This window comes from Elgaria multicarinata, chromosome 3, assembly GCF_023053635.1.
Source record: "Elgaria multicarinata webbii isolate HBS135686 ecotype San Diego chromosome 3, rElgMul1.1.pri, whole genome shotgun sequence".
NCBI classification, from domain to species: Eukaryota; Metazoa; Chordata; class Lepidosauria; order Squamata; family Anguidae; genus Elgaria; species Elgaria multicarinata.
The window spans coordinates 142231578-142258880 of NC_086173.1; the positions used below are offsets into that span (position 1 = coordinate 142231578).

The 27303-nt window shown below is 41.1% G+C and overlaps 1 protein-coding gene across 4 annotated transcripts in view; it reads right to left on the reverse strand.

The window, feature by feature from the left end:
• PXK (PX domain containing serine/threonine kinase like) overlaps positions 1–27303 on the reverse strand; it is a 58160-nt gene that overhangs the window by 30280 nt on the left and 577 nt on the right. For 2 of the 4 annotated variants that reach the window (XM_063122076.1, XM_063122075.1), the window contains exons 2-6: positions 14762–14812; positions 11743–11790; positions 10458–10526; positions 4887–5073; positions 1865–1942 (exon numbers count right to left, since the gene is read on the reverse strand). In XM_063122076.1, the coding sequence (XP_062978146.1) occupies positions 1865–1942; positions 4887–5073; positions 10458–10526; positions 11743–11790; positions 14762–14812 (433 nt within the window). The remainder of the gene's footprint in view (positions 1–1864; positions 1943–4886; positions 5074–10457; positions 10527–11742; positions 11791–14761; positions 14813–27303) is intronic. The other 2 variants (XM_063122078.1, XM_063122077.1) reach the window with 1 other exon arrangement.

The following is a 27303-nucleotide window of genomic DNA, read 5'->3' on the forward strand; positions in this document are numbered from 1 at the left end:
GGATATAAATGCAATGCAATACGTACGTTGATTTAAGACAGTGTTTCTCAAATGTTCTGAAGCGGGACTAACATGTAAACTAACTCTACCTTTACAGCCCTATTTTCCCCCTTCTAAAATGCCGGAATATTAAATCAGCAGCTAACACTGCTGTTAGCTACGTGGGGCAGCCTTTGAAGATGGTTTGGAAGCTGCAGCTTGTGCAAAATGCAGCGGCCAGATTGATAACTGGAACCAGAAGATTCAAACATATAACACTAATTCTGGCCCACTTGCATTGGCTGCCTATACGTTTCCAAGCCCAATTCAAGGTGCTGGTTTTAACCTATAAAGCCTTACACGGCTTGGGACCACAATACCTGATACAACGCCTCTCTCCCGACATGAACCTACCCGTACACTGTGCTCAACATCTAAGGTCCTCCTCCGAGTGCCTACTCCAAGGGAAGCTTGGAGGATGGCAACAAGGGAGAGGGCCTTTTCAGTGGTGGCCCCCCAATTATGGAATGATCTCCCCAATGAGGTTTGCCCGGCACCAACATTGTTATCTTTCCAGCGCCAGGTCAAGACCTTTCTCTTCTCCCAGGTATTTAACAGCATTTAACAACATATGAGAAGTTTGTTTTTTAATGACCCCCAGAACTGTTGTTGTTTAAAATGGATACTGTTTTACACTGTTGTTTTTTATATTTTTGATGGTTTAAAATTTTGTATGCTTTTTAACTGTTTTTAACTTTTGTAAACCGCTCAGAGAGCTTCGGCTATGGGGCGGTATATAAATTTAATAAATAAATTAATTAAAAATAACACTGACCAAAAGCTTACATTTTTTATGTTTAATAGGCAATATGTATTTCAACAGAATTTAAACATGACACATAGCAGGGGTGCAGAACTGTAGGCCCGGGAGCTAAATCCGGCCCTCCAGAGGTCCCAATCTGGCACTCACTGGGTTCCCCAGAAGGCTCCACTTCCTTCCCCAAGACCCACCACCTTTCCCTCAACCACGTCATTTGGAGGTTTTCTGGGCTTTTGTGCAGGTTTTTCTCCATTCTAAAAGATTGAGATGCCTCCTCTAAGGCTTAGTTACTGGCTGGAAGCGCTTTCAGCAATAATATGCCAGTAGTCTTTGCATTTGGGCCCTGCTTCTTTTTTCCTTTGGCCCCACCCACCAGGGGACTGCAGTCCTTAGGAGCTTAGGGTTCTGGTTGTGCAACCTGCCCAGGGACATGTGGTGAACCCTTACTTTGACAGCCACTCATTAAAGATAAGGTACAAGTACTGAAGGGTCAAAGTTCAGGAGTAGGAAACACAGCATATGAAAAAGGCCCAGGTTCAATCTCGCGTTTCCACTTACAAGGTTCTTCACTACAGGGCTGGAAAAGATCTCTACCTGAGGGCTAACTTAGATATGATGCCATTCTCCCAATTAGCAGCTGCATGAATGGTTATTTTTAGAAGTAAATTGAAGGCACAGTTCAGATTAGGGCACCAGCAGTGGAGTCTGGGGGGGGGGGGGGGAAATAGGGAAAATTCATCTTTTATCCCCTGTTGCAGTCCCAATCCGGATCAAGGCCGTGCGTCTGAATTTGCATCGGAAAGCAACACCATTAGCACAAATCAGACCACAGCAGAGGGCAAAGATTTAGAGCCCCTCTATCAGGGCCCTGAACAGGATCAGGCTAGTCAAATCTCCCATTTCCTTTTTTAAAAATCATTCACGCAATTCCTAAGTGCATGAATGGTGTTATGTGTAGTTTGGCCCCAAGCTCTCGAAATGCTGTCACATAATACTAGTCTGGATATACCAATTGCCTATTACCGATGTTGGACAATCACTTTACAAAGCAAGCAAAACTCTTACCTATATCCTTTAATGGTTCCACCACTTCCCACTTTGGCTCCGACCGAAAGAACATTGAAACATGCTGTAAGGCAAACTCTGCAGAGATAATTTTTGGAAGGTTGTTATACATATATTAGTAAATGTCAGTGACGAAGCAAGTTTTCACATTGAAAGACTTAACGAGCAAGATGGCGTCATAACATTTTCCCAATCTAGTCAACACAGAACACTAGAAAGTGTATATATTGACCTGGTTCGCACATGCCGATTTATGGGTTGTTTAAACCATGACAGTGCCAGAGTGAGTGCACTGCCTCTCTCATGCTTGCCATTTTCGCTTTGCATCAGCTTTTGTTTGAGGCAAAGTGCAAACCCTGGTGCTCAGGGTTGTTGAGGGGCAAACAACCCAGCATTTTAAACCAACAACAAACCATAGGTTCAAACACTGGATGGTTTGTCCCTCAACAACCGGGAGTTCTGGTTTCACATGTCATATCAAAACAACCCAGAGTTGCTTATGAAGGCAAATGCAGAAGTGGCAAACAGGCAGTAGGAAGCGAGTTTGCTCACTGCCACACAGCCCCAACTAACTATGGGTTGTTTAATCCATAACTAGCTGTTACATATGAGGCAAGCTAGCTATTTAAATTCCAGGTAATCTATAGCACAAAAATAAGGTACATTTTGTACATGTGACTATAAAAGACCCTGAATAAGCCATCTGTAGGTTTCTGTGAGGACAATACACAACAAAGGCTGAAAGAGAACACATTATTTAAGAGACGTCTCTGGGAAAAATGCAAGGTGCCTTTTCCCTTAAGGTAGCCTAATGCTGAAAGGAGGAACATCCATGCCAACTGTTAACATCTATAGGTCCCTGTAAGCTGTCTGCACTGGCAGATGAGGGGCCGCTACAAACTGAAGCGTACAAACTCCAGATAGGCTGAAACAATACATTTAGGGCACAATCCCATGCATGCTTAGACAGTAAAATGTGCTAAAACACCCAGCATTCCCCATCCAACCTACAAAGTAAGAGCCAACCAGGTAAGCTGAAATCCTTTAAAATGCTTCTACCCTATTTCTTCGATTCTAAGACGCACTTTTTTCCCCATATAAACATCTTTAAAAATGGGGTGTGTCTTAGAATTGCGGGTGCGTCTTAGGGGTTTTTTTTTCTGTTGATGGTACTGAAATTAGTGTGCATCTTACAATCGATGGCGTCTTACAATCGAAGAAGTACGGTAGTTTACGAGCACATTTTAATAAACCCACATAGAAGATACTCGGCATCATTTGTCTGGAAAATTTGCTAGTCATTAAGTTTCCTTTAGTGCGCACACACACAAATGGCTATGTGCCTAGATTACAGTTGTTATATAAAGATAACTATTCTGTGAATCAACACTGAAGGCTGTATCACAGCAGGCAGAGAAAAACCAGGAAATTCAAATATTAACAACAACATCCCACTCTCAGGTTGCCCCACTGTGCTCAGGTGTTTCATCTCCAAGGATGAAAACAGCACACGGTGGGGGATAAGGTCTTAGACTGTGAAATGTTTAAGCAGAACGGCCTAACAAGGACACCGCAGCTATTGCTGCAGGCTTTTCCATGAGCTGATGGCTCGGGTACAGAACTGACAACTTTTCAGCTCATTAGTTTCAAACGCATAGAGGCCTCCTGCTCCATTCTTAAAATTCTCTGAAATAAAAAAATGTTGGGGGAAACTGTGAAAGCCTGGCTAATTAACGGAGAAATGCAAGATGCTACTGGAACCTAAAGTTCTTTTATACCCATGTAAGATGGGTCAACATTTAAGCCACAAAATCACAAGGAGGACTCCTGATTAAGAGGACACTTCAAAAACCCTACTGAAGTTTGCCACCTTAAGAGAAGGCCCTTTCTGCTGAAGGCAACACTAGCCCAAGCAGTCCTTACACCCCATCTGAAATCTTCATTACGCTTCAGTGCAGGGGTCTTGAACCCCATTCAACCAAGGGAGGAATTCTATTTTAGAGAAGCTCGGGGGGGGGATTCCTGTAGGTGGGCAGGGCCAAAATACCCACATATGTTAGCTTCAAGCTCTTACTTCTAGTAACTACACCCTTAGGAGAGGTGTTTCATCTTTTTAGGATGAGGGGGAAAGTATGCAAAAGCTAAAAAAACCTACCAAACAATTGGTTGTTGGGGGGGAAAGGAACTGGGGCCAGGGAAAGGGGACATGGCCTTCTGAGGACCCCAGAGGACCAGATTGGGACCCTCCAGAAAGCCTGGAGAGCCACTACTGGTAGATATTACAGCATAACAGACTCCGTTTTTAAGGCAGCTGTTCAGACCATGGGCTGGTTCGAACATGACAATAAACTATGTGATCGGTATAAGCCTAGGCTGCCCCGGTGCTCATGAGCTCTCCCTCCCACTCCCCTTCCAGTGTGACTCTAAAATCCAAAGTTTCCATTTCTTTTTAAAATTAACCACACCATGAATGTGCCATCTGGAAGTAGACAAACTGTAATTTATCTTAACTATGATTAATGGAAACAAACCAACTTCAAACCATAGTTTATGGAAGCTGGCTTGTTTCCACCAGCCATTGGTTCAACTGCTCCAGTCTCAAGACACCTTAACATAGGCTTGGACCAAACTACTCCAGAAGAATAGGGATGACTTTGATTTTGAATTCTGAAATCCATGGGCAAAAGAATTGTATTTACATATTGGGTCTTTGAACAAGACTGAGTAGGTGTAAATCGGTTGAGTGTTCCAAGTATGACCACGCCTGGATCCAGCTTTAGCTTTCCTGCACTATTATATCCCATCTACACAGATTTCAGTCAAAATTTATCTATGTCAAGTCTCTGCACTGTTAAGGAGGGGAACACCTTATGAGCCATAGTAGAGATGGGAACAGGTAGCAGACTGATCCTCCAATCCAAAGAAGGCAGAGGATGAAGTATCTCAACCTTCTTCCTCCTTAAATGTCCATTTATCTTCATGAGGAAAAAATCTTAAAGAAGTTTTAAAATCGTTTCCTTACCAGTGTAGTTTACAGAGTAGCTGTTTGGATCCAAAAATTTCTTTACCAGTTCACAGTTGGACAGTATATGATTGGAAGTAATTACATTGAGATAGTTCTGGAGTCCTTTCTGTCTTTCAGCTATGAATTCACGGTCCATGTTTCCAATCAACTTTTTAGGAGGAAGAGGTAGGCTAAGAGCAGAAATCTTAAAAACAAAAAAGGAAAATTGAAGAGGTCCAGTGAAAGCTGTTAGTGCAAAATCTGTGAATTACAAGTTACCATAAAAATCAGTCACTTTTCAAAAGGTAACAGCTGCATTTGGATATCATGGTAAACCATCTGATGAAGCATACAGTGTCCATGAAAGCCTATGCTAGAATAAATGTGTTATCTTTAAGGTGCCACAACACTCTTACTTGTTGTTGTTTTGATAAACCATGGTTTATCATGAATAAAACAAGCTGCGGAATACCTCAGGCTCATGTGCTCCACCTTCCTCTTCCTACTAATGCAGCCAGGAAAAGACTGGAAGAGACTGGAAGCTTTTACTTCCATTTGTTATCAACCGCCATTTAGCATTATATCCAAACCTCAAACTGTAGATAAACTTAATTTGCTGAAATAACCTTGCATTTAATAAACCATAGTTGAGATAACCACAGCTAGTCAGGTTTGGACAAAAAGACAACCTCTGATTAATAAAAACAGAAGATAAAGCTTCCATGGCTGTGCCAGAGAAGGAGAGGGTGGAGCCACTATTTATCATTCAAAATCCAGACATAGCCATTGACATGTTACTTAATTATGGTCCTTATATGCCCAGACAGACAAACTTCAGCAAATTAGAGTATGTACCCTAAAATATTGATTAGTTATTTCAGTATATACTCTAAAGTGTCACTGCTTACACTACAATAAGGGTGTTTAATAAAGGATTATTTTTTAAAAAGGTGGAAAAGTTGTTAAAGGATGGCTTTTTCACGGTCTAGCTCCTTCCTATCTCTCCTCTCTCATCTCACACTATTGCCCCGCTCGTGCTCTTCGCTCCTCTGATGCCATGTTTCTCGCCTGCCCAAGGGCCTCTACTTCCCTTGCTCGGCTTCGTCCATTCTCTTCTGCTGCCCCTTACGCCTGGAACGCTCTTCCAGAACATTTGAGAACTACAAGTTCAACCGCAGCTTTTAAAGCTCAACTAAAAACTTTTCTTTTTCCTAAAGCTTTTAAAACTTGATGTTGTGCAGACTTCTACTGTTACTTTCTACTGTTAGTTTTACCCTACCCAGTGCCTGCTTACCCTACCCTGTACCTGTTTGCATTCTCTTCCCCTCCTTATTGTTTTACTATGATTTTATTAGATTGTAAGCCTATGCGGCAGGGTCTTGCTATTTACTGTTTTACTCTGTACAGCACCATGTACACTGATGGTGCTATATAAATAAATAAATAATAATAATAATAATAATAATAATAATAATAATTTTCACTCTTCCAAAGCAATATTGCATCTGAAGTGCCATTATTTGCACTGACATAAACAGAGAATAAAGCAGATCTTTTGTAAAGAAACTCTTGTATACTGCAGCAGCAGTTTGCCATAAACATGCACCATAAATAAAAATACCAAGAGATGCAAATCTATAACATTTAGACATCTCTTGGTATTTTTATTTAGACAGGCTGTGGGCAAGGCTTGGAGGACCTGCTGAGCTGAGTGTTTGTCTGCCCCGCCCTCTTGCAGGTACAAAAGGGCCCTGGGTGCTGGGAAAGGTTGCTGTGGGCAAGGCTTGGAGGACCTGCTGAGCTGAGTGTTTGTCTGCCCCGCCCCCTTGCAGGTACAAAAGGGCCCTGGGTGCTGGGAAAGGTTGCTGTGGGCAAGGCTTGGAGGACCTGCTGAGCTGAGTGTTTGTCTGCCCCGCCCTCTTGCAGGTACAAAAGGGCCCTGGGTGCTGGGAAAGGTTGCTGTGGGCAAGGCTTGGAGGACCTGCTGAGCTGAGTGTTTGTCTGCCCCGCCCTCTTGCAGGTACAAAAGGGCCCTGGGTTCTGGGAAAGGTTGCTGTGGGCAAGGCTTGGAGGACCTGCTGAGCTGAGTGTTTGTCTGCCCCGCCCTCTTGCAGGTACAAAAGGCCCCTGGGTGCTGGAAGGCGTGAGCCGAAGGGCTCTCGGCCTGAGGCTCTCAGCACTGGGCGCGAAGCCACCAACAAAGAACCACCTCCTGGGATTAAAGAACCGATGAGTGTCTACACCAGAAAAGCAGTTATCAATATAGTCAGCATACTTGTTGAGTGGGTTGCCTGCTTGCAAAGGTGGACATAAGGTACCCGTACTTGCAAATAGTTAATAATATATCCTTGCAGGAATACTATTTTCAATGGCTACAAAACTCTTTCATAGGAGATTGTTGTGTTTTAAGCTGAATAACCTATCTTGGTTGATGTGGTCTTGTCTGACTTTATTTTAATGTTCTTAATTAGATTCTATCTGTTTTTACCACTCCTATTTTTATATCACTTGCTTCAGCAGTTTATGTAATTTGTTATAATATATTGTTGTTTTAATTTTTAAACTTATTTTAATTTGCCAACATTGTTTTTAACAATTAGTTTAGCAACTAGTTTTATGGTGAATAATTGATAACTACAGTGTTTTTAAATTTTAAAATTACTAGCAAACCCAGTGGAGACTGGTGACTCTAATATCAGTGGGACAGTGAATCCGCTCTGGGTTTCCATCAGACCTAGTCAGAACTCTAAAGCAACTCTAAAGGTGCAAAGTCCCTGGGATAACTCCCTTACAATTCTGACTGAAACCTGGAGTGGTGCCCAGAACTGGATGCATTACTCAAGATGAGACCTAACCAGTGCTGAATAGAGGGGAACCAATACTTCGTGTGATTTGGAAGCTAAACAAATATTAATGCACCCCAAAATAGCATTTGCTTTTTTTGCAGCCACATCACACTGTTGGCTCATATTCAACTTGTGAGCCAAAGCAATTCCAAGATCCTTATTGCTTGTAGTATTGCTGAGCCAAGTATCCCCCATCTTGTAGACAGAGTCCTTGACTGGTAGGAGTTGGAAATTCATCTGGCAGGAGAAACACCTCACAAGTTGACTTCTCCACACCCCCACAAATGTCAGTGTTCCGGATTAAAACTTCATAGTAATTGATTGGCTATGAAACAGCACTTTCAAGACTGTACCCGGGTTGCATTAATAAATATATCCTGGCTGCATTGTGTCATCGGAACAAGGTATAGCCATTTCAGGCAACCAAAGAAGCATGATAACTTTATGCCACAACCTTTAGAAAAGGAAGAAGGACGAGGATGAAAAGTTCAAACTATCTGTCAGGAAACCTGATACTATCATTCTGCTCATTATCAGGAAATTGCAAATGCTTCCCCCATTCTGATAAAGCTTGATTCATGTCCTTCACACTAAAAACAAAGGGTCAAAGACCTTAAGCACCACTAAAATATGGTGCTTAGAATGGAATGTACAGATTTCTTCTTCTACTACCTAATGTTAAAGAACATAGTGTAATAACTTCTTTGCCAGCAGATATGCCAACACTAATGGTTATGATAGGCTATAAATGTCTTAGGCACCTTTTTAAAATGTCTCCAAAATGCAAATGATTCAAGATTTTGTATAAGACACTTCAGTAGAATTAGTATTGTGTTTAAGTTGCTGGGGAGTGGAGGATGTTAAGGGGGTGGGGAAGAGCAGAGTAGTAATTCTTCTGAAAAACATTGTCTTTTTTTTTTTAAGGGAAAAACAAATTATCACTCTATACAGAGGAAACAGGAAGGATGGTTCACAGAATTTGTAAGTACAGCACAATTACATTTTCTTCATTCAGGGAATGTTTTTTCAGAGAAATTGAACTTTCTAGAGAAACTGATCTCAGCTATTTCTCCTGCAAAGTGATTAACTATCTTTCTGCTTATGCTTGTATCAGCGTCTATACACCCACATAAAATGCTCATTTATGTTTTAAATTTAAACTTACTGAATGGTCTTAACGATTTTGAAACAACAACATGAAAATTTTCACTTCTGTATATTACGAACCCTGGGCCCTATTCATGTAATATCCTCATCTAGGGACTGAGTCTTACAAAACAAGGAACCAGAAGAGAATGGAGCATTTATGCAAGAAAGGGGAATATGGTGAATCCCATTTCATTAGCAACCACACATAAAGTACCCAGAAAGAATCAGCCAGCCAAGGCTTTTCCCCGGGATATCTGCACTATCTAGGGCAGGGGTCCCCAACCCCCGAGCATGGACCGGTACCAGTCCATGGCCTATTAGGAACTGGGCCGCGCAGGTGAGCTGCTTTCACCCACCCACCCCCACGCCAGTGTGCCTGAGCGCAGGGCGCCAACTCGCCTGCCCAGCCGAAGCAAAGCCAGGACGCTGGGGGGGGCGTGGCTTCCCAAAACCACCCCCTCAAACCCACCCACCCCCGGTCCATGGAAAAATTGTCTTCCATGAAACCGGTCCCTGGTGCCAAAAAGTTTGGAGACTGCTGATCTAGGTGACCCATTTCCAGACTGTGCATGTCAAGTATTTGTCAGGAGGGATGGGGACATATGACTCCCACACCAGACTAAGCTCATAACCCTTTCAGGGTCTCCCATGGAAGAACTTTGTTCATGCAGTACAAGCACATACTGTAACAACATTGCAACATTATGTTATGCAATCTGGGTAGGGCTTTATCCAAAAAGTTATGTAGCAATAAAATTTAAGCTGGACATGCAACCCTACACAGCTATTGTGAAAGATAATAATAAGAACGTTAGAAGAGACGGGCTGGCTCAGAGCAAAGGTCCATCTAGTCCAGCATTCTGTTCACATAGTGGCCAACCAGCTGTTAACACAGCAACTGATGTACATAGGCTTAGTGCCTCTGATACTGGAGGTAGCATAAAGACATCAGAACTAATAAGCCTCTGATAGTCTTCTCCCTCAAGAATTTGTCTAACCCCCTTTTAAAGCCACCCAAATTGGTGGTCATCACTATGTCTTGTGGTAGCAAGTCACATAGTTTGACTATGCACTGTGTGAAGAAGTTCACAATGATCCATGAACTTGAGGGCAACTTAGGAAACTCCCAGCATTAAAAGCAATTTTAAGAGAAATCTGTTTTGAAATTGTCTGTTTATGCCAATACAGAAGAATATATATTATTTTTGATGTTTAAGTCCTTTTAATACCATACAGAGCAATCCTAATGAGGGGTGGGAGAAGAAGGGAGATAATCCCATGGTGGATCTACCACCAAATCCAAAACTAGCTGGCTCACTACAGCCATGAAGGAAGCTGAGGGGAGACAACTTTTTCTTACCTTTACCTCCCCCCACACCCTTGTTCTTTCCCTCCCATTGCAATCAATGGGGAAATAATTAACTATTCCTTCTCCAGAGCTGGCAAAGATTATGGCACTTCTCGTGGTGTTGCCCAGGGAATGAGGAGGCTTAGGATCCTGTTCATCAACCCTGTTTTGGGCGCCCCTGCCTTCAAAGCACCACAGGCAGAGCAGCGGTGGCTGAGATTCCCACCTCCACAAGGAAAACTCTACCTGCAGTCTTCCCTGTCCACCTGAAGAAAGGGAGGTCTGCAGCATCCAACGGCCCATCAGCTGCCTTCCCTGGAAGTTTAGGATTGCTCTCTTAATACAAAAGTTATTTTTTTTACAACATTTCTATACTACCTATCAACAAAGAAAAGTTCAAAAAATGTACCCTTCTCTGTGAATTTAACACAGAACACTGAGAGAATAGGCACAGGGTAGTAAAATGCATTAGATTGGCTTGTATTCTAGCATCAGTAATTGAAGCCACATTAAAACAATTCTACTACCATCTGTGTCTGATGGAGTGTGAGGAGGAGCAAAAGGAAGCGCTGAGCCCTACTGTGATGAAATTCTCCCTCCTTTGACTGCAAACCACTGAACAGTTATTTACCATACAGCCCCCTTCCCTGTCTTTTCCCACGCACACTAAAAAGAAATCAATGTCCTGGGAGAGTAGAAGCATACAGTAGTTGCAGTGTTTGGAAAAACGAAAGAACAGTACTCAGTGACAGAGAAATACACCGCACAATAAACAGCATCAAAGTACTTTGGGAATGGACAAAATGACTGCACACCAATTCATTTCAGTGCTTAATTTTTGAAGGTCAATATGACTTCAGCTTTTGTGGGAGTGAAAGAAAGGCAACACTTTAAATACAAAAGAAGAATCAAGTTAAATTATTAATGGATGTCAATATTTGCCACTCTGCTACATCCAGATTTCAAATGGCCACTAGGTTATATTGAAAGTATAGTACATTACTATTCTAGTGCTATACTAATACATTACTATTCTGAATTAGTTTGTTTTTCAGGTCTTTACTGTTTTGCCTGTAGATCTGAATATTTGTCTTTATTTATTTATTATATTTATATGCCGTCCCATAGCCGAAGCTCTCTGGGCGGTTTACAAAAGTCTTTCATTAACTCATATGAAAAAACTCCTTTTAAAGAAGTATTCTGAATAGGGATGTTTTAGGAACTTGGAAATTCGGATACAATCTTTTTCAGTCCATAACATCTGACTAAAGGGTGAACTAAAACTTGGCTATCCACCAGATTTCATGCTTCCTGAAGGTTCTGATGTAGCTCTTGACTCAAAAAACATATCAAAACACTTTTAAAAGACTTATTTTGGGAGAAATTACATTTAAAAATACATATTTAAACATAGATTTTGAAGCCAATTTTTTTTTTACTCACAGATTAATGCAGATAGTTATGGGAAATATACCAAATTATCCATCCCAAATTCTGAATACAATTTAGTATAAAAAGAAAAACTTCTTACCTGCAAACTATTATTCAGCAAATCAAAGTCACTATACCTTCTTATAATCTGCAAGAGAACACAGAATTAATACCGGTACAACAAATTTTAATAAAAATGTGCACAAACCACCCCAAACTATAACTCAGGCTAGAATAGCTTCAAAATTCTCCCACTGGCACATGTGCTAGAAGAGGGTACCTATGGCATCTAGGTATACTGATACAGAGGCTTCAAGAGGAAGATGAGGAACAGCCAATATTAAACAGATGCAAAACCTCCAAAGAGAGCTTTAGGAAAGAGGAATCACTCTCTCTTGAACACACTCTTTCTCTGCTATAGTCCCCTACGACAGCAAAATTATCACTTCAGTAATTCCACACACATGCACACCACGGTAACAATACAACTTATATACCTGATTTTAGAGGTTTTAATTCTGTATTTCAATTATTATTATAATCAATAACGGATGTGAATACGTATATCTTGTAAATAAAATAAATATGCAAGTTTACAGACTTGCACTTCCCCAGTGATATGGATAATATCCAGAGGGAGAGGTGGGTAAGAAATTATTATTATTATTATTATTATTATTATTATTATTATTATTATTATTATTATTATTATGTGATCATTCTTATGTCAGTTTTAATATAAAAATAAATTGTCAGCTGAAAATGGGAATAAGCATCTAATTTTATGATCTTTTCTATTTAAAATATGTCTCTCTTTAGGTGATTCTTTCCAAGCATCTTTGCATCATGATACTCAGAATCTCAAAAGGGCTCCGTACATTCCATACTATATATGCATCATTGCATCAGCAATAGCAGACATTTAAAGTGGACATGTCTTCTCAAACGCCCTCTGGTGAACATATCTCAGGAAGCCCCATCTCAGCCAGGCCTCCCCAGCTTACACACATAGGTGCTTAAAGATGCACAGCTAAAAGCACACACCATCAGTACACAAGCAGATTAAATAAGGACAGAAAGTGAAAGGCTATACAAGCAATAGTTTCAAGAATGGAAGGGGAGGTAGGGTTGGTCTTCTGAGCAAATAAGGCGAGGGTCTTTCTTGGACTTAAAGAATAGGCAAGTCCAGAGAGTTGGGGTGATCTTTTTATCCCTCCTCCCAGGATTCAAATTCATAATTCAATTTAAATTAAAAGAAAATTAATTAAAAGAAAACAAAACTAAAATCTCACTGGATTTGGGAGATGGGTTTCGATGTGCTAGGCTCTGGTTCCCACATGACAAGAAATTTTCCTTGGGCTTCTCACTGCAATGGCAGCCACCATTTAGGGCAAGGCAGGAGCATGCTATTGTTTCTCATTACGTGAAAACCCAGCGAGGGTGAGTTATTGGGGTGGTTCACAAGCCACCCCCAACCCTAAAGTAGTCCATGAGTTCTGAGTAGCTTGTTAACCACCCCAACAGCCAACCCTTGCCAGGTTCCCACTTAACGAGAAGCTACCGTGGTTTGAATCAGGAACCTGGTGCCCAGAGGTACCACAACCCACCATGGCTAATAAACCACAGTGGACTGTAATCATCCCAAGTGAGCAAGAAAAGGAAGAGAAAAATAGCTTTTTTTCCCTTTCCTGCTGTGAGGTGAGAGGAATGGAGATGGGTCTTTTGCATTAACACCTTTGGACCTACCCTAGGGCAGATTTCCAGGTGAAAGTTTGTAAACTGCCCAGAGAGCTTCAGCTATGGGGCGGTATATAAATGTAATAAATAAATAAATAAATCCTGAACCAGTAAAAGGCAGCATGACTTGGCAATGCCTATCATGTCCGTCTAGAAAAACCGCCATGAGCGAGAAAGAAATAATAAATAATATTTTTTTTAAACAAAGGGCCTCTCTGAGATGACAAAAAGCAGTTAAGGTTTGTCAGACTTTTCCCTGTATCTCTTTCTTGAAGCAAAAGTTGTCTTCTAATCTACAGGCACCTTGCTGCTCTTGTTCCTGTTATGCCTGAGGCACACTCTGATCAGAACTTCATAGGTTGAAATAGGGTGAGTGTTGATGAATACGGGGTGTTTCTCCTCCCATATGTACCTACCCGGACCTTAAGATCATCTACAGGGGCCCTTCTCCGTGAGCCCCTTCCAAAGGACGTGAGGCAGGTGGCTACTAGGAGGAGGGCTTTCTCCACTGTGGCACCCCGGTTGTGGAACGAGCTCCCCAGAGAGGTCTGCCTGGCGCCTACACTGTACTGCTTTCGTCGCCAGCTGAAGACCTTTTTATTCACTCAGTATTTTAACACTTAATTTTTACTTAAATTTAATTTTTACTGTTTTAACTCTGTATTTTAATCTTATATCAACTTTGCTGTGTGGTTTTATCCCGGTTGCGCTTTTTATACTGTATTTCGTAATTGTGTTTTAACCTGTTGGGTGTTTTACTGTGGTTTTAATTTTTGTGAACCGCCCAGAGAGCTTCGGCTATTGGGCAGTATAAAAATGTAATAAATAAATAAATAAATAAAAATAAATTTCAATGGCAGGGAGTTGGACTTGATGGCTTTGAATACCTTCCAAATATAGGATGCCATTGATTAGCAGATTACAGAAAGAGACTTCCACACATATATATCAAGTTTAATACTATCAAAGTAGATTCATTACATTTTCATTTGGCCCTTATTCTAGTCTTGGGGAGAAAGAAGAAATTTCACAACTACAATGCACTTTGGCTTCATTGGTCCTAATTGCCTTGAAGACATCTAAAATTGATAGTCTAGTTTGAAACAACTTGGTAAGAGTGAGACAGGTCTGTATGCAGAAGAGAGTGAATAAGAAAAATCCACCAAATCCTGATGCTGTTGCACACAGCTTCTTTCATTCAAAATGATTTGTACAGAAGCATCACACAGACTCTATTGAAAAGAATAGAGACTGCATAGTAGCAGCACTTGATGGAACCCAATAAACCCAGCTGTGCAGGTGCAGGTGAAGGGGACCTTTTGCTATGTTGCCTTTAACCCAAAAAATGTTTTCTCGGTTTATGTCAGTATTTAAGAAATTACCTGCCAACTATTTTCCATGGAAATCCCTCTTTGCACACGAATGATGTATTCCTAGAAATGAAAGGGAAAATCTAATTAGATATCAGAGACGACCAAAAAAAAAAAACATTTGCCACTTCAGACTAACGCCGTTTTAAAAGTAATCTACAATTCTTCCAAGGCTATATAGAGCTCTGCCTTTTGCTCCCTCCTAACTGGACTGGTTAATCAGACCACTTGTTCTGTTTCATTCCCCACCTCTTTACTCTTTTATGTTTTCCTCTATGTCCCAATTGAAGTAAAGAGCCTCTCCTGCTCTAAATTCAGAGTGGACTGAAAAACCCAGGGCAGGTGTAGCATCAGAGATCTGGGGTGCTTCCAGACAGAGGGTTCCTAGAAGTACTAATAAGAAAGCATAGCGCAGCTACTCAGTCTTTTCTATTTTAATTGATTTATCTGCAGCAAGAGGAAAGACAGAAGCAGTGGACAAACTCATGGGTGTTACTAGTTGAAAGCTATGTCATCTAGCCCCAACCTAAAATTCCATGAATGATGCAGGTCAATAGACATCTGGCAGGTCATCTGGAAGCAACCCTGATGTGTCAGGGGACCCCCATACAGATGTTCCCTTCAGTTAGTCTCTCTCCAGATGACAGTTTTTCCCATGGTTTCTTAATGTTCTTGTGCTAAACTGGAATACTTCAAATCAAAAGTACTAATAAGCATGAGAATTTTATGCCAAGTTCCTATTATGGATTATGCCACTTGTGTAATCCTGCTTGACCCCAGCATGCCCTGTAGACTACCAACTATTAGCATGAGAACGTAACAGGAGCCATGCTGAATCAGACCAAAGGCCTATCTAGTCCAGCAACCTGTTCATACAGTGGCCAACCAGATGCAGCAAGTGTCCAACGATGAGACCTTGATCTTATCGTAACAACATGGGAACAGCTAGCAGCACCCAGAAAACAGTATTAAGAATGATTTTGAAAAGCACTCTTTCCAGTTGTCAGTAGATGAATACAGGAGACAATCACTTTACTGGAAGAAATCTTGCAGACATTTCTTTCTAGTAAGTAGGAATTTGCTTGTGCAATATGCCAGATTTATAAGATTACATATGCACAGGCCCCCATAGCAATGTGTTTAACCTATTTTGAAAATATGCTTTATTATACGTGTTGTCTCATTTATATTTTATCATTAATGCTTGGTTGTTGTATTAGATTTTTCTGTACTTGTCAATTGCTTCATATGATCAGTGGTAGCAGTATGCTGAATCTGTGAGTATGGATATGAGAAAGGTGATGGAGAAAGAGTGTTAAATGTTAGGAAAGGTTAGACTATGGTCATCCAGTGAAGTATTGGCAGTCAGGAAAGATATTTGAGGGAAAGGGAGACTGTATCACAGAGTATAGCAAATGCTTCAAAGTACAGCAAAAGCTACAAAAGTAGGAATGAGTGAAATTAATTTCAGATACATTAAATGTGTCACTTGATCTTTATTCCAGTGATTTTAACATTATTATATATAGGACAGGTTTGTCTTAATTGTGCGCTGTGAAATCAGACATGTGACCAAGGCCATGTTTGGGTGGGAACACCCCCTTGGGGGCTGGGCATGTTGGTAGGCATGCCCCTTTTGGGGCTGGACATGTTGGTGGGCACACACCCTTGGGGGGCAGCCATGTTTCCTCCTTTTTGGTTTCCAAAATAGGGTCACCCAATCTATACTAGAATACCCTCACTATTACTGCTATATAATTGTCTGGTATTATCAGGTATTTAAGTGTTTATCAGGTATTTAAGTGCTTAACAACTTTTTAGTAAACCATAAAATAATTTCTTTAGCCATGAAAAGATGAAGAAAAAAGAGTGCCCTCCAGAGAACTAATTTGTATGCGATTTCTATGAGTTATGGCCTCCTCCTAACTCCAAGGCACTCCAAGTAGCTCCAGTTTCATTCATCTTTATTTCAGATTTTAAATGCTGATCTCTGGAGTATACTCAGTACTTTAGAAAATAAATGCATGATTACTATATGTGGAGGGGTGAGGGGAGAAAATAAAGTTAGATTGCCACAACCTTAGCGTTAGCACATTATTACTCTAGCAATTCATGCTGAACCTTGTACTGTGGGTACACACACTTCTTATCAATGACAGCTTTCTCTAAAGGTAGAGCACTTATTGTGTGTTTTACTGACTAGCACTGGCAACATTCCTCTGGTTACTGAAAAGGTGGTGGGGGTTGTAGTCTTTACTTTGCAGTTAAGAGAAGTGCTTGGTTGATTTGTACTTGATTTTGTTATAGTCCCCATCTAATCTCAAATTGATGGTTCACCTATTTTATCTACAGCACCCTGCCTTACTTAAGAGAGTGTCATATTTTGTGTTGTCTGTGCAAATGCGTCCACTGACAGCAATAATTCATTCACACAATAAATGAGCATCACAAATAAATTCACACAATTTAACAGCACACCAAAATAACTTTTCACTGCTCTGATGCCCACACATAATCAGTTATCCATATAGGTCCTAAACGGGAGAAATAAACTTGTTTCCTTTTTTTAAAATTACATTTCTATCTTCCTTTTTCCCCATGGAGCTCAGGGGAGCGTAACAGAATTCCCAAGCCCAGACCTACTTCACTTCAGTACTGTCACAGCATTATGCGCCTTCAGGACATGCTCTAGAATCTGGAGGAGGAACAAGTATAGCTTCTGGCTTGGTTGCCTGTAGTAAGTAATAAACTCCTCTAGATGAACAGTCAAATCAGCTTTAGGGAGAAAATCATTTCACAAAGGTAGGCCTGCACAAGGACAGCCACACATGCATAAACCTCATCTCCCAGCTCATCCTACCCTTTAAGAACATAAGAGACCTGCTGAATCAGACCAAGGGTCCATCTAGTCCGGCACTCTGTTCACACAGTGGCCAACCTGCTGTCGACCAAGGACCCACAAGCAGGGCACAGGTGCAACAGCACCCTGCCACCCAACTTCCCCAGCAAATGGTGTATACCCTTTCCTCCCCTTGATTCTTCCAGTGTCCACAATGTATTTTTCGCTTTGTGATAGTCCTCCTCCTTGTAATAGTCATAATACCAGGAGGATGTTCATTTTCCCTCCTGAAAAACACAACCATGCTCAGAGCTCATAAGTGAAAACAAGACTGGCATGCTCTGACCCAAGGGAAACTATATCTACTGGGGGCCTAGCAAGGGTTTTGGACTCCAATTCCCATAAGCCCCAACCAGAATGACAAATCATCAGGGATTATGGGGATCATAAAACATCTGGAGATCACCAGTTTGCCTACCCCTGGTTTGGACTACATAGTGTAATAGTTAATCCAGGTCTGATGCTGTTCCTTCAACTGAGGAAAAACTCCTGAGATCATATTATTTCCTCGTCTTTTCTGAATGTTGTTTTTAAAATGCCTTAGTGGAGAAGGGGGGAAATCTGATTTCATATCCATATACCCACAGTTTAGAAACATAATTTTATTCAACAAGCTATTGATAGCTCTTTCAGGGCCACAATTTGCACACTTTAAAAATCAAGTTTCAACTGTCTACTGCTGAAAGCAAAGTGGTAAACTGCCTCCATGAAAGCAATGGGCGTTCAGCCCTTTCTCAAGGTGAGTGTAGGAATGGCTAATAGAAACTAAACGTTCATCCAAAATCCAACACTTCCTGTATTTTCAGCAAAGCCACTAGAAAGAAAACCAGCTTTGATCCATGAACACACACACACCTTTGCAGTTTGCACTGTTCACCTCTGGAGAAGCGGGTGTGTGTGTGAGGAATTCAGGAAGAGACAGAAGACATATGGGGAAGAAGAAACAGATAGGGTAGGCTATATAAAATGCAAAGAAATAAAAAGACACAGTAACTACTCCTGAAGCAGCATGTCATAAATGGATCCACCTCATGCTAAGAGTTCCTCCAAGTAAAACCTGTTGGACAAGCAGGAATTCCAGCAGCAGTAGAGAACTGTTGCAAACTCCTGTTCAGAATGCACACATAATACTATTCTGCTCTGTATTATCCTGCCCTACTCCAAAAGTTAAGCACTATTTTTCTGCAGCATTCACAGACATCTCTGATGCCTCCCTGCTTCAGTGTGGACTCTGACTTAGGTTAATTCAAAGATGTGCATCAATAACCCCAAAGGAGCATTACTCCTTTGGGGCTTGACACTGATAACACCGATAACACTGATGTCACTAGAGTCTAGAGAAGCACAACCGCACCCCCCCCCCCAAATATACTCCCTTCAGATGCAAATAATTTCCCCCTCAAAACTGCAACAGAACTTAAAACACATGCAACCTGTGAAATCAGGAGACTGAAGCACACACAATTGATCAGAGGACTGTACCACTGGCTGCTCAAAGAAGCATGATGAATACCTCATTTTCAGTTTCAGATTAAATTGCATTTTTACTAGATCTTGGTTTCCATGGTATAGTCACTATTACAGCTTAAAGCTCTTTGTGCCAGTAACAAAGCCTTAGGCGAAGTGTTTAGAATGGAGAAAAAGCAGCACAGAAGCCAGGAAACCAGTAATCAATAGGTGGTTGAGGGGAAGGGGGTCACCCTTCTGGAGAACCCCAAAGGGCTGCCCTACTGCAATTTATCGGCATACTCAGCCCCACCCATGCTGTGGGTTGATTTTGTTCCAATATACTTAGCAGCAGGAGATGAGAAATCATAGTACTGGCCTGACTCTATAGCATACCCAAGTCATTTCCTGGTATGCCATAAACTCTGGCTGCCTATGCTACCTGTGTCTCCTACGCAGCACTTTGGCCACCCATGTACTAAACCGATGATGACACATTTCACAAGACACCAAATACAGCTACAATAAAAAACCTCTAGCTTTAAAGAAATGGGTGTTATCCTGGACTGTGCACTCCCCATCTTATGATGCACCATGGGCTACTTCAAATATCAGGTAGGGCTACTTTTAGGGAGGGATTGCTGAGCAATCCACACGTAAACTGTGATTGTCCAAGGGCAACATATGTGCATTTTGTGTGCTCAAGCTAAGATCTGTCAGCCAAATCTATATGCACTGGGAATCCACATGCAGCAAAATGCACAAACCCTACCCATGGATTGCATGTTAATTTCTATAAGCAAGTGCTTTTTATTCAGGAATTTGCCACATATAAGGCAAGCCTTGTGTTTCCCTGACCATAAAACCATAGCAAGATTTGCTTAGTGCTGATGGGTTCATACCAGACTAACCTAGTTGCTATATTTAAACTAAATTAAATGGAAACAAACTAATGAAACAGAAAAGCAGACCTTAAGTATCCTTAACTAGTTGCAAATGTGACACTCCAAATAGCTTAATGAAATATTGATTGACTGATTGATTTGATATGATTTATATCCCACCCTTCCTCACAAAGAGCCCAGGGCAGCTAACAACATATATAAAACACAGAACATCACATAAATACTAAAATCATGACTTTAAAATCAGAAACATATAAAATACAATAAAACTGTCAACACAACCAATCAAAATATAAAAAGAAATGGAACATTTGCCTATACCCCAAAAGCCTGCACAAATAAGTATGTCTTTAATTGGTGTCTGAATGACAACAGTGTGGGGGAGCAGCTAAACCTCTACCAAGAGTTGCAAAGCCGGAGTGCCACCTCTGAGAAAGGTCCTGCCACGTGTGGCAGCCCCACAAGCAAAGCTTCCCCACTGATCTTAAATCCTGGGATGGTTAGTACTGAGGAAAGCAGTCTTTCAAGTATCCGGGCAAGTTTAGGGCTTTGTACATGAGTACTCACACACTGAATTAAACCTGAGAGCTCACTGGCAGCCAATGCAGAGATTAAATATGGATTTAAGATGTAATCACTTCCATACTCTATGATCCCCTTCATTATTTCCAGTACAATCCTTGATCAACGTCACCCTCATCCCAGTCTTGCCTATCTAATAGTACACTCCCTGTCATTTCTGTGTTTTGTGTGGCACCTAGAACACCATAGGTGCTCAATGCAATACATATTAGCATACATAAGATTACCATCACTTTGAAACTGTAACTGGAGTTCCATTTTTTCTGTGCTACTAAAAAACCAACTTAAAAGATCTGGTCCTAAATAACAAAACCAAATGGAAAATCTAAGTCATCCAGCAGAAGCATTTCGTAAGCAAACTCTCTCAGTATTTGGAAAACTACAAGTACTGTTTCAACACTATGCTACAGCAGCAGAACCTGAAATTACTAAGAAAGGAAGCATACATGTCCAAAGCTCACATATATGAAGGACAGGACTCATGCGTGTTAATCATCTATGCCACGAATCTTCACTTGGTGGGCCAGGACCTAGAATTGGGTTGTGTTCGAATCTAAAATGGGCCATATCAGCACCATTTTCTTTGATTAGGTCAGGGGTCTTGAGCCTCAAGCCTATGGGCAAAATCCATGCCACCTGGGATCTCAATACAACCCTCTTGAGCTACCCAAATGCCGTGGCCCTTCCCACACCTCTTTCCCTTGACTGCCCACCATTTGGCAGTTTCTCAGCTCTTGCGCTTTTTTACCCATTCTAAAGGGTTTAAATTGCCACTCTGAAGGTTTAGTTACTGGCAGTAACAGGTTTAAGCTAAAATATGCTGGCACACTGGAATCCAGGCCCCTTCTCCAAAATTGAACTTGCACCTCTAGCTGAAAGAGGTTTGACACCCTGGACTACATGTTATGTTTTGTTTCTAAAAAGAAAACAGATTGAGCGTGCAGAAAAAAAATGAGAAAGAAAGATGAATGGGAGAAATAGGAAGGTTGAAAATTACTGATCTGTGCTGTTAATATACCAGTGATGCAAAATAAAGGATTTGGCGGTTTTAACAGGTTGGTAGGATTTGCCACTGGCATATAAGCCCGAGGCTTGTTTGTGGCTGCACTGCCAAACCAGCTACACACCAGAGCCAATTTGTCAAACTGCCACAAAAGATGTGGGGGAAATATTATGTTACTGAGAACGCTTGTGGTCCCAACAGGCCTTGGATTCCAACTGCAAATCTAAGATTTGCCTCTGTAGAACTGCAGGGCTTTCCCAATCCCTGCAACCTCCCAGGTAATCAACACACACACCCCTATACGTTTCCTAGCCCAATTCAAGATGCTGGTTTTAACCTATAAAGCCCTACATGGCTTGGGACCGCAATACCTGATGGAATGCCTCTCTCGACATGAACCTGCCCGTACACTGCGCTCAACATCTAAGGTCCTCCTCCGAGTGCCTACTCCGAGGGAAGCTCGGAGGATGGCAACAAGGGAGAGGGCCTTTTCGGTGATGCCCCCCCCCAACTGTGGAATGATCTCCCTGATGAGGCTCGCCTGGTGCCAACAGTTATCTTTCAGGCACCAGGTTAAGACTTTTCTTTTCTCCCAGGCATTTAACAGCATTTAACAACGCTAAGTTTGTTTTCTAATGGACCCCAGAATTGTTGTTTTTTAAATGGATACTGATGCTTTTATACTGTTGTTTTTATGTTTCTGGTGGTTTTTAAAATTTGTATACTTTTTAATGTTTACTGTTTTAACTTTTGTGAACCGCCCAGAGAGCTTCGGCTGTAGGGCTGTATATAAATGTAATAAATAAATAAATAAATAAATAAATTTTGCCACTAGGTTCCAGACAGATGTTTGCAAAGGAAAACACCTATCTGGAATGCAATGGAGGGAAACCAGCTCAAGGATGGGGATCTGCAGCAGAAAAACAGCTGGCAGGGGAAAGACTTCAACATCCCTTCCAAACCCCACCCCCACTGCATATACACACACAGACACTTCCCCACTCAAAACAAACCCTTCCCCTATCCTGCTTTTAATTTTAAAAAGGTAGCACCCTCAGCCTTGTTTACACCTAATTTCCCCACTAAAAATATTGCACTGGCCCACTAGGGGATTATTTCTTACTTTAATTTATGACCTACTTTCTGGTCCAAACCAGTTTAGCTTACAATTAAAATGACAAAATTCAATCAAGATAATACAATGAAGTGATGAAACCCAAAACGACTATGTAATTCACAAAAGCATTTGGGATTTAAGTCTGATTTTAAATGCTTGTTGTCAGTGGAAATCTAGGTCTGCCTCTCTCACTTTTTGTGACAACCTCCAATGGAGAAGACATCCAAACAAGGCAGAATGAAGAGACCACAAAACTTTGAGTGCCTTTATACTTTTTAGATCAAAAAAATAGGTCAGATATTCAGCAGCAGCCAATGCTACCTTGCTTGTTTTAATTTTATCAAAGTGAGCTTATTCTGAAATCAAACAGACAACCCAATAAAGCTACAGTTGCTGGATGTAAACCAGTTTCACCCAGTGGACTTCAGTGGAAGTATATCTGCTTAAAACTACATGTACTGGCTTCTCATTCTGTATTCAGGGTCAAGATTCTATAGCATAGAATCTTATTGGACCACCTTTAGTCTATCAGGCCTTTGTAATTTGTTATAGCAAATATAAAGCCATCAATGGTACTGTATCCGTTTAAAACTTCTCATTTGTGAACCAAGCAACTAAATATACAGACAACCAAGATTACTGAAGTGAAGTTATTACACCGTTATTCTAGCTTAACCCATTGATATATTCATTGGTTTAACTATTAATATATTGATCGGAACACTTTACATGATTCAAGCTATCCCCACCCCCATATTATCATCAAATGAAAATAACTCAAATTTTGAAAAATATATGAACCTACTTGTGATTAGCAAGGTGAGAAGAAATTCTGGCATCATGCACACCATCCTTGAAGAGCATTTTTACTGTAGTTAGGTTGTTACAGGATATTTAGGGGCATGGAAGAATGGAGTAGAAGAAAGGGAATGTGGGCCAATTCCCAATTCCCCAGGAAATGGTTGTATGGGATTGTCAAATATGATGCTTGCAAGTTAAGACCACAAAAGTGATTAGGCCTCAAATGTTTCCTTTGCCCACACATTCCTGTTTTTGTCACTGGAGGATTACTGATAGCCAGGATACTCTGTTCCAGTTTAAAAAAGCATCCTGGCCCAACTACCTAGAGGCAATTGGTATTTGCTGCAGGCCAGCAGACAAGTAGATGGCTCCAGACAACACAAGACGAATGTGGGTTATCGTTGAACTGTGGGTTATCATTGAATTTGTTAATCACAAACAACCCATGAAAAGAACCCATGATTTGTTGTTGGGTTGTGAACTGTGAGTTGTTTGTGGTTAATAAACCATGGTTTGTTATCGCAGCTGGCTTCAGACAACACAACACACATTTCAACAACAACCCACGATTAAACGACAACCCATACTCAAACCTTGAGTGTTGTCTGTAGTAGGGCCTCATAATTAACTAGACAAATCTCCTTATAACTCCGTTTGGAGGAGATTATAATAAGGGAAGATAAAACAAAAAGTCTTATGGCATCTTAAAAAATTGTGGCATAATAGATTAAATTCTATTTCCTAGGAATTTAATAAGGATAATGTATGTGTTTTTGTCACACTACATATGGTGTTTCGCTCTCCACTGCAATGATGTAGGTGTTATCACCCAGTTCAATGATGCATGTGTTATCACTCAACAACATTTTGTGAATGACAGTTAAGGAAGTTGACATATCTGATGAAGATGTCACTATTCAAGAAAGCTTATACCACGATAAATTAATTAGTCTTTAAGGTGCCATAGGATTCTGTTGACTTGGACAACAGACTAACTCAGCTACCCCTCTGGAGTGTATAGATAGTGCTTCTGGTTTACTTTCACAGTTTACATATTAGCTGGAAATCTATTTTTATGTACCTGACCATTATGGCTGTTGAGGTTGCAGCTCTTGCCCAAGACAAAAGACACTAGACACCAGCCGCTGAGCAACTTAGGCATATAAACAATGAACAGGGCTAAGTTCAAAACATGTTTGCCGTAATATGAAGCCTCCTTATGCTCAGAATTCTCAGCCAATTAAAAGGATAAAATTCAAACACAATAATACAATAAACCAAAACGACTGTGTAAATCACAAAGTATTTGGGTGGAAAGCCTGCTTTGAAATGTTTTTTGTCAGTGGAAACCTAGGCTTACCTCCCGCCCCTTTTTGTGATAACCTTTGATGGAAATCCCATACAAACAAGGCAGAATGAAGAGACCACAGAACTTTGAGTACCTTTACCTTTTAAAACAAAAATAAATAGGTCAGATATGGATCAGCAGCCAATGCTACCTTGCTTGTTTTAATTTTAACAAAGCAGGTGTATTTTGAAACCAAACAAACAACCCAATAAAGCTACAGTTGCTGGATGCAAACCAGTTTCATCCAGTGGACTTCAATGGGAGTATATCTGCTTAAAACTACATGTACTAGCTTCTCATTCTGTATTCAGGGTCAAGATCATATAGCACAGAATCACACAGGACCTATATCTTTAAACAACCAGTCCTTTGTAATTTGTTACTGCAAACATAAGGCATGTAACAATTTATAAGTACAAAAGAACCAGTCTCTCTCTCTCATAACAAGATTTAGTTTCTTTGGATGAGAGAACAGTGAAGACGTATGCGGTAAATTTGCTTTATTTACAGCTATACAAGCAGAGCAAAGTGGAAGAAAACAGATTCCTAAAACAGGCAGCACAACAGCTGATCCTGGATAAGATTTCCAAAGAGAACACTGAACTTCAAAAATGCTTAATCCTTAGCCAAACCACAGGTCTCTCTGCCTCTCCCAAAATCGAAACTGAAGTCTGCCTTCTTTTCTCACACGTGCATACACACTTAACTCACCCATCTTGTAAGTAAAAGGGCTCATTCAAGAAAGTACCATCAGCCATGATTAGTTCTCACTGAGGAAACATCAGACATCCCTATTTGCAAGCAATCAGCTTAACACAGGACAGTCAACAAACAGCGGTAACAATACAAATAAATTAAAGCAGTTTAAACCAAAACTGGTGCATATAGTAAATACTCTTGATAAAAAGTTACATTTAGTATAACAAAAATGGTGTTACTGTAGGACCAAAACACTGAACCAAGCAACTTTTAAAATCATTGCCTGCCACCTTTACCAGTGACCGACTTATGGCAAAGAAATATACACTTCCATGAATTCTTATCATGGCAAAAGCCATCTAAAACACAGTTTTTCATTAAGCGTAACACAGCATATGTACTTCATCATCTGTTCACTGATCTGTGATTATTTATTTAAAACATTTATATCCCACCCTATATCGTTAAGATCTCAGAGCGCCGTACAGATAAAAGCATACAGTATAAAACAATAAATATGCACAGTTAATTAGTTCTGTCTGGAGGAAAAGGCAAGCCACATTATTCCGAGTTTTGTGAGAAATAGTTCTGAACGTAAGGCTGGTTGGGGTTTTATTTTTAATTTATTTATTTTTTAGGCTGCATTTTTACTACTTACATAAATATTAGCAATATACCTCTTAATACCAGGTGTTCCAGACAAGGGCGGGAGAAGGGGGTGGGACCTGTTACCTTCATGTCCAACTGTGAGCTTCCCTGGCAGCTGTTAACATAATGCTGAACTAAGTGGACCTTTTTTGGTTTGACTCAGAAAGCTTTTTTATCCCCAAACCCCTCATGCCACAGATGCTCCTCTTAGCTCCTTTGCCTCCCCTCAAGTCAATCACACTACAGACTAGTGCCTCCAGCTGAGTCTCCAACATTGGCTAAACTTATTGCCCTCTCATCTACTAACACCACTTTCTTGATTCCAAGAGGTTTTCCTGCAATCATATTCCCACGCCTGGACATAGGCCTCACACCAGTGCTCTATTTCTAACCAGTGCTCAGTTTTGTTTGCTTTTAGAAAGAAGACACACACACACCCCTCTTGCCTGGAACCCCTTCCCCCAAATCTAGGACGAGCAGGACTCACTATTGTCAAAGAAATGCACTCTGCTCCTGTTCAGGGACACTTCCAACTATTTAAATTTACAGACGCCCTAGAGTTTATTTACAACGTTTTATCCTGCCGTTCCTCCACCGGAACTCGGGGCAGCCAGCGTATCTGCCTGCCAACCCCACATTTTATGTTCACAACAACCCTGCGAGGTAAGATGGGCTAAAAAAGACACACGCCCCAAAAGCCATTCAACTAGCTTTGAGGCTGAACAAAAAATTGAACCCAAGTCTCTCCAGTCCTTAACCATTACTCACCACGCTGGATTCAGCTCCTAACATTAAAAACAGGCACCAGGGCTGACCCCCGGCAAAAAAAAAGTCTTATCTTCCAGCTTCCCCCTCCTCGCTCACCGCAGAGGAGCCCCACTCCCAAACCCACAGTCCTCAGCCTTCCCCAACCTGGCGCCTTCCAGACGTGTTGAAGGACAACTCCCATCGTCTCCCAGCCGGCGTCTATTGGGCTGCAAATCAGGGCCATGCTTGCTGGGAGTTGTATTCCAACACATCTGGAGGGCACTAGGCTGAAGAAGGCTATACTAAATCAACACTGAAGCCCACGGTAGGGATTGGGTGGCGTGGGGGAGACCCCCTTG